This window comes from Leptodactylus fuscus, chromosome 6 (assembly GCF_031893055.1).
Source record: "Leptodactylus fuscus isolate aLepFus1 chromosome 6, aLepFus1.hap2, whole genome shotgun sequence".
In the NCBI taxonomy this organism is placed as follows: Eukaryota; Metazoa; Chordata; class Amphibia; order Anura; family Leptodactylidae; genus Leptodactylus; species Leptodactylus fuscus.
The window spans coordinates 152,784,540-152,793,243 of NC_134270.1; the positions used below are offsets into that span (position 1 = coordinate 152,784,540).

The 8,704-nt window shown below is 44.2% G+C and overlaps 1 protein-coding gene across 2 annotated transcripts in view; it reads left to right on the forward strand.

The window, feature by feature from the left end:
• Positions 1-7,503, forward strand: part of TMEM240 (transmembrane protein 240) — a 72,369-nt gene extending 64,866 nt beyond the window's left edge. For both annotated transcript variants that reach the window (XM_075277674.1, XM_075277673.1), the window contains exon 4: positions 6,456-7,503. In XM_075277674.1, coding sequence (XP_075133775.1) covers positions 6,456-6,604 — 149 coding nt within the window. In that variant the 3' untranslated portion in view covers positions 6,605-7,503. The remainder of the gene's footprint in view (positions 1-6,455) is intronic.
• Positions 7,504-8,704: the final 1,201 nt, after the last annotated feature.

Consider the following 8,704-nt stretch of genomic DNA (forward strand, 5'->3'; position numbering starts at 1 on the left):
GATAAAAGTTAGGCTAAATTCACATCTTTGCAAGAGACTCCGTTGCAGAAACTGCTAAAAATCGGTGAGAGGAAAGTCTTGCCCAAAGGACCGTTCTCTCCGATGGTTTTAGTTTTGAAATGGCGGCGCCCAGTGGACCCTGTTACAGTCAATGGATTAACCGTCGTCTATGTGTAACCACTAAAACAGTGGTCCAGTTCTCCAGTGGACCCGTACAACAGAGAGACCGGCGCAGCTATGGACCTAGCCTTACCCAAATGTATAAAACAGCGGTCCAGCTCTCTGTTGTTGGGGTCCCCCGGTAGACCCCTACGACAGAGAGACCGGCGCAGCTTTGATCCTAGCCTTACCCAAATGTATAAAACAGCGGTCCAGCTCTCTGTTGTTGAGGCCTCCCAGTAGACCCGTATGACAGAGAGACCGGTGCAGCTGTGAACCTAGCCTTACCCAGATGTATAAAACAGCGGTCCAGCTCTCTGTTGTTTGGGTCCCCCGGTGGACCCGTACAACAGAGAGACCGGTGCAGCTGTGAACCTAGCCTTACCCAGATGTATAAAACAGCGGTCCAGCTCTCTGTTGTTTGGGTCCCCGGTGGACCCGTACAACAGAGAGACCGGCGCAGCTGTGGACCTATCCTTACCCAAATGTATAAAACAGCGGTCCAGCTCTCTGTTGTTGGGGTCCCCCGGTAGACCCCTACGACAGAGAGACCGGCGCAGCTTTGATCCTAGCCTTACCCAAATGTATAAAACAGCGGTCCAGCTCTCTGTTGTTGAGGCCTCCCAGTAGACCCGTATGACAGAGAGACCGGTGCAGCTGTGAACCTAGCCTTACCCAGATGTATAAAACAGCGGTCCAGCTCTCTGTTGTTTGGGTCCCCCGGTGGACCCGTACAACAGAGAGACCGGCGCAGCTGTGGACCTATCCTTACCCAAATGTATAAAACAGCGGTCCAGCTCTCTGTTGTTTGGGTCCCCTGGTAGACCCGTACGACAGAGAGACCGGCGCAGCTGTGGACCTAGCCTTACCCAAATGTATAAATCAGCGGTCCAGCTCTCTGTTGTTGGAGTCCCCCGTTATACCCATACGACAGAGCGACCGGCGCAGCTGTGGACCTAGCCTTACCCAAATGTATAAAAAAGTGGTTGTTTTTGGACACAAAGACTGTTTCTAAATTCCATTGCCTACAATAAAAATAATATAAAGTTGTGCACTCGGTTTATTTAAGGTCCTGGTCTAGAAGATAAACTCCACCACGTCCACCCTATATAATACAGAGAACTTTCTTCTTTGTAGGGAGGTAGCAGTGCATGTATTTTTCCGGAACCACTAAGACAATTTATAGCGAAAAGATTAAGAGTCGGGATAAGAATTCCAGATGGAAGAATAAATATATAGAGGGAAGCCGCGCACGACTCGATAAAAGGCACAATTTAAGCAGCAATATTCTGTAGGTGTCTTTATCAGTGAATGGTATAATAGGGAGAATACATTACAAACACACCAAGGTTGTCAGGGGGCAAATTCCATGCAGATAATATTTGGCCTATTCTACTTTGGGATTCTTGAAATTTAGATGTAGGTAAAAAATTGATGGCCTGAAGAAGACATTTTTTAGTTTTACAGGGTCCGAATGTAACGCTTTGGGTTGATTTCTATGTTTTTATATATTCCAGTATTTGGCTTATAAGGCTTATAAATTTCCTAAGCAGTATACAATGAAATCTCTTCAAGGTGAACATCAATCCAATTGCTTTGAAAAATGGTCTTCTAGAGGGTGGTCCTCTCTGAAAAGATGCTCCAAAAAAATCTGTGAGATGGAAATAACCTACCGTATATACTCGAGTATAAGCTGAATTTCTCAGCACAGTTATCCCTGTGTCTGACAGTGCCCGGTCTACTGAATATAGGGGATCTGCAGTGCTCCTGTTCTGTCGGGAAGAGGTTAATAGGAGCACTGCAGATCCCCTATAGTCAGCCAGACTGAATTCCAAGTGGGGAAAAAAAAAAAACAGTCCTCAAGCTCAGGGAAGGGGCAGACACACAACCAAAACACCCCCTCCCCTTTCCCAGCACCTACTGCACCCAAAAACTCTGACCATTTTTGAAATTTTCCAGTAGCTGCTGCATCCCCCCCCCCCTCGGCTTATTCTCAAGTCAATAAGTTTTCCCAGTTTTCTGTGGTAAAATTAGGGGGCTCGGCTTATATTCGGGTCGGCTTATACTCGAGTATATACGGTAAATAAAATGAGACATCTTGTCTAAGGCTGGGTTCACACCAGCACAGAAACCAGTCGGAAACCCAGCAAACTCCATTGTAGTCTATAGGTTCCGCGGGTTTCCGAGGGTAACTCCATTTAGGGACCTCCCAAACGCAAACGCAGGTGTGAACCTAGCGTAACAAGTACTCTTTTGGAGAAAATTCACTGTATTTTCTTATTGTGGACAGGTTATCAGGCAGGGACTCTACATGTATGGGATGATAACCTGGACACAATAAAGACATCATGGCTGGTTATCAGGAGGGGAGACTACATGTATGTGAAGATAACCTGGCCACAATAAGGACATCATGGCTGGTTATCAGGAGGACACTACATGTATGAGAAGATAACCTGACCACAATAAGGACATCATGGCTGGTTATCAGGAGGACACTACATGTATGAGAAGATAACCTGACCACAATAAGGACATCATGGCTGGTTATCAGGAGGACACTACATGTATGAGAAGATAACCTGACCACAATAAGGACATCATGGCTTGGGTTCTTACAAGTCATAGAAAGTTCTTGTATTCATTGTCTTGTAAACTTCTTTAACCCTATTGACTATATTTGTCCAGGCAGGCGTCCAGTAGCTGCTCAAGTTCATGCATCTGCATTAGCAGGCAGATGGACATCCCAGAAAGAAGACAGGGATGTGTTTTTACTGTCCTTGCCTCCCCAAATGATGTATACACCGAGCTAGATTATCCTTAGGAGTTGTTCACACTACCATTGTTAACGTCCGTTGCTGTCTTCTATCATAGGATGACAGCAACGGACATTAAACCGTCACAGAGAAAGGTCCCAGTCTGATTATGTGTCCGTTCATATTGACACTGATGTAACAATATGATGGAAGATAAAGTTCTGTGTGCAGGACAGTAATAGACATTAACAACGGTAGTGTGAACGCGCCTTTACGGGGGGCGCTTTACATGAGGGACGCTGTCAATGAAGGAACTACAACCAAGGGTTGTATAAAGGGCATGGAAGGAGATACATCACCAGACCCTCCATCTTTGTTATCAAATCCATGGCTAGGCCCAGTTTGATGACTCTGGTTATTGGGCCTAGCCCCTCAGTACTTGTTATAATAGAAGCCCCTTAACATGTAGATGACATGACCCATCCTTATATATGTTCCACGTGGACAATACATTGTTAATCTTCTTTGATTCACCTGCAGTTTTTCATTTAACAAAACTCAAGTATCCAAAGCAGGAACTAACAGATCTTATGTCAAGGTCATTAACCTCCACAATTTCCAAGGAGGAATCTCCATTATTCTTTCTCGGAGATAAGGATAATTGCTTTAAAACTACTTTAAGCTTAGAAGAATGACATTTATTCTTATTACTGTGGAAGTAAATTGTTGGTCCGAAGGCTTCTGATCTTTAACCAGATATGTTTGAGGCACCAAATCATGGAAGCCGTATAAGAGTCAGAATTGATTTCATGAGAAAGACAGAAGGAGACTTTGTGCTAATGCTCCAGGACCTGTGTTACTTGTCTAAGGAGATTGCGCTTCGTATTCTCATGGAAGTAAATGAAGATCATTTGTCCTTTTCTCTTTTCTTTTGTGTCTAGAACAGGACTATACCCGGGGGAACTGAAATCCCTTAGGCACATAATTCCCCATTTACTACAGTGCTGTGCAAAAGTTTTAAGTATAGGTGTGGAGAAAATACTGCAAAATAAGAATGCTTTCAGCAATAGAAGAGTTAATAGTTTATTTCAGAGGCAGCGGAGGCGGCTGCAACAGGGCCCGGGCCATTAGGGGGCCCGGTGACAGCCACTAACGCTGCAGGTTTTTTTTTTTGTTTTTTTAAATTGGCCGTTATGGGCCATATTTACTTGCCAATCCTGGACATAATACTGTGTGCAGGGGCTACTATGGGGACATAATACTGTGTGCAGGGGCCACTATGGGGACATAATACTGTGTGCAGGGGCCACTATTGGGTATAATACTGTGTGCGGGGCCACTATGGGACATAATACTGTGTGCAGGGGCCACTATGGGGGATAATACTGTGTGCAGGGGCCACTATGGGGCATAATACTGTGTGCAGGGGCCACTATGGGACATAATGCTGTGTGCAGGGGCCACTATGGGACATAATACTGTGTGCAGGGGCCACTATGGGGGATAATACTGTGTGCAGGGGCCACTATGGGGGATAATACTGTGTGCAGGGGCCACTATGGGGGATAATACTGTGTGCAGGGGCCACTATGGAGCATAATACTGTGTGCAGGGGCCACTATGGGGCATAATACTGTGTGCAGGGGCCACTATGGGACATAATACTGTGTGCAGGGGCCACTATGGGGCATAATACTGTGTGCAGGGGCCACTATGGGGTATAATACTGTGTGCAGGGGCCACTATGGGACATAATACTGTATGCAGGGGCCGCTATGGGGGATAATACTGTGTGCAGGGCTTACTAAGGGACATAATAGAGTGCGGAGGAGGGGGTCGGTCGAGGTCATCGGTGTCGGTTGGAGGAGGGGGGGCATGTCAAAAGTTCGCCACGGGGCCCCGCCATTCCTAGTTACGCCACTGGTTTATTTTGTCAGTTGACCATATGAAGTCAATGAGAAAAATTCTCTTCACTATTTGATGTGACCTTTGCTCTTCTTCTCGGAACTTGCAGACGTTTTTGGCAGAACTCGGCAGGGAGGTTGTTCCCGCCATCTTGGAGAACTAAGCCCAGATCTTCTGTGGATGTTGCTTGCTCCAATCCGTCTGTCTCTTCATGTCATCCCAGACAGACTGGAGGATGTTGAGATCAGGGCTCCGTGGGGGCTGTATCATCACTTCCAGGACTCCTCCTGCAAAGGGCAAAGGTCACACCAAATATTCACGGGACTTACATTTCTCTTTTCTTCATTCATTTCATTTTGTAAATTGACAAACGTAAACTATTAACCCTTCTATTCCTGAAAGCATTCTTACATTGCAGCATTTTTTTCCCCGCAGATGCCTAAAACTTTTTCACGGTACTATACTCGTATAGCTTATGTGTACAGTCATTTTCTTTTATAAATAAAGGGGTTGTCTTCTGTGCATATATGTTCTATCAGTGCCTCTGGACATCATAGACAATGGACAGTAAGTCACCTGTAAGTGTAACTTACTTAAGGGGTATTCCAGTGAGGATAGGGGGTATCTTGCTGATCGGTTGGTGTCCCACAACTCTGGATCCCCAGATTTTAAGAACCAGGGTGTTTTGAACTCCAGTGCCGACCAGTATACCTGGTTTTACACCGCGCACCACTCCATTCATTTGAGTGGAGAAAACTGGAAATAGCTGAGTAAGCGTTGCCTATCTCTGACATTCCCCATTCAAATGAATGGAGGGGCAGGCACTGTACAACCAGGCACTCTAGAAGTGGGGTGCAAAACACCTGATTCCCAAGATGAGCGAGGGTCCTAGCAGTGTTTTAATCTGAATACTCCTTTGAGCTTACAATGTATTGCATGGTTATATATTCATCTTAATATCAGCCTTAGGCTGTATTCACACTGAGTAACGCTGGCGTTTTTTGTGCTTATTTTTGCACATAGCGCCACGTTAACGCCGCGTAGCGCCGCGTTAACGCTGCGTTAACGCCGGGCAACACCACCGCAAAATAGCGCAGCGTACACGTGGCGTAAACGCGGCGCTACGCGGCATTAACGCGGCGCTATGTGCAAAAATAAGCACAAGAAACGCCAGCGTTACTCAGTGTCAATACAGCCTTACATTTAAAGTTATATCTGATGAGACAATCCCTTTAATTTCGATAGCCCAATAAATTTTCAACAGACAATCCATCTTGTTGCAGGTCGTCCCGTTTTTTTCTTTAGCTGACCCTACACATTGGATTATTATTGTCCAAACCTGCCTGATTTTGGTAGAACAGGCCAACCCTCTTACGGAGCGTTCCGATTCTCCCCCTACAATCAGCTGTAGGATTCCAAGATGTCCGTTCCTTTATTTCTCAAGATGTCTGGCAGCCTTCAACCTCCCTCTTTCTATTTAGGACACATGCACACACGGCCTATGTCCGGGGTCTTAGACTCTTTCTATCTTCATTGTCTTTTTCAATGGTTTTCCAAATAAAATAATCTACATTTTGGTAATTTTTGGCTTCGTTTGCTTGGTATATTGACTATTTTCCTTGCCTTTCTTCACAGACAACTCTTGGTCGTGGATTCCTAAGTTTTGTAACTTAAGAGATTTTCGAAAACGTCACCCGCGGCAGTATGACGACACCAGTGGAAACATGGTTCACATCAAGCAGAAGCTGTATCATAATGGCCATCCAAGTCCTCGGCATCTCTGAGGGGCTATCTACAGACAGTATCCTCTACGGACAGGGGATGTAGAACTCTTCTTTCCTATTGAGGAAAAAGAAAAAGCAAAAACCAAGTGAATTCATTTTCCGAAACGGGAAGACAGTAGGAAACCAGTTTTATTTCCTTCACACCTTCTGCTCCTGCCCTTATCTGGTAGGGGAAGGACTCAACGTAGAGTGCAAGGGAATCCTCGGACCTTGGTACATGTCTTGGGGCATCTGATTTTAGCGTTGAACTTCTGTAAATATGTAAAAACAAGAAAAACAGAAATTCTAAAAAGACGTGTCATTAATACTTTCAGAAGTGCAAGGTGTGGAAACCTCAAGACTTTCTCTATCTTCTGTGTGTGTAGTGTTGGGGGAGTGGAGGAGTTGAGTGTCATTTATTGCTAATTGTCATTAATTGTAAGATCTGGGATGGGCACTACAAGGAAAAACCATAACTTGTCCTTACAGTCACTGGTTTGTAGGTGAATTGATGTGTCTATTTTTGTGCCAAATCAAGGAACGTCCAATGAGGACCATAGTACCGACGAAGACGATGGTCCTCATTGACCAGTTCGTTCCCATAGACCTTGTCCTACTGTTTGCTTGTGAGCAGAACCTAAAGCAGCTTTTTAAAAGTGCAGCTCCACTTCTATTCGAATACGAAAGTCGTCTTTTTTACAGATCACACTTATTTTGTCCCTGAGCACATTCTTAGTTGTGGAATCAACTAGTTTTCTATGTTTTAAAAATTATCTATGTAAAAAAACAAAAACAACAAAAAAAAATCTTTGTGGATAATGTTAAAGTGTCTGACAGTTCCAACTATCTGTGGTCTTTGTTATCGTGAGGGTCATTTTCCAAATCCTAAATTTCAGAACGGAAAACAGCGGCTAAAAGTATTCCACGTTTTTGTTCTCCAATTCATTTGAAGTTGAAATCACAAAAGTGGACAAACAAATCTAAAAAAAAATTGGTGGAATCCTCAGTTTTTGGAAGGATTTTTATGTGTTCAAATTATCAAACTATATTTTTGTTCTAATCTTTGTACTGAAAATTTTACAAAATTTGACACCAAACTTTTTGATGGTAAATCCTGAGGTTAAGGGGAATTTTACACAAAGCTGGAAAACAGAATGCCCTATAGAAAAGTCCTCCAAAGCTTATGTCTGGTTTGGACATTATTTGGACCATGAATTGGCCTAAAATGGCCGTGAAGCTTGATAGACTCGCCAAAATTTGATAATGCGCTATGCCCACTCACAATGCATGGCCAATAAAAATGAGCTGAAGAATGAAGGCCAGGATTAGGGTTGAGCGATCGGGATTGGAAAAGATCGGATCCCGGTTGGCAGTCAAGCAAATTTCATGATCGCGATTGGAATCGGGATCGGCTGCAAAATGATTGGAAATCGGATTTTGAAATCTCAAGATCGGCTCAACCCCAAAAGTGACTTTTCCCATAGAGAAGCATTTACTAGGGTTGAGCGATCAGGATCGGAAAAGATCGGTTTCTGATCTGCGATTGAGCAAATTTCACGATTGGGATCGGCTGGAAAATGATCGGAAATCGGGTTTTAAAATCGATCCTGAAATCTCGAGATCGGCTCAACCCTAGTCAGGATACCATGTCCCATGAGTACAATGAGCGTCAGTAAGTCAACTTTTATCATATTTTATTGAACCCAGAATTTTCAAGTTTTTATGTTCCTACTAAGAATAACACCAGTCATGAACTAGGTCTATATTTTTGTCGATGGGGCAACCTTATATTATTTCTAAAGATGGTCTAGTAAACTTATTAGACATCTTCTTGACATGTGACATGTTTTTTACGGTCGAAATATGCCAAGAGTCATGGTTATTTTTCCAGTCCTTCAAAAATAGTAACACCACCACTCCGTCCACCTGAAGAGGCTGTCTTGTGAAGTAGTCCAGCTTCACCACCTGCGGGCAAACATCTCTTACAACCCTTCCAATGAATGGTCATGGACATGGCTGCACCTGGTCCCCCATAGCCGAGGCTGCTTTTACAACCATTGTTCTGGCTCGTGGAGAGGTTGCCCAAGATTCCTCTCTATGATGACCATGTGTACTGTAAAA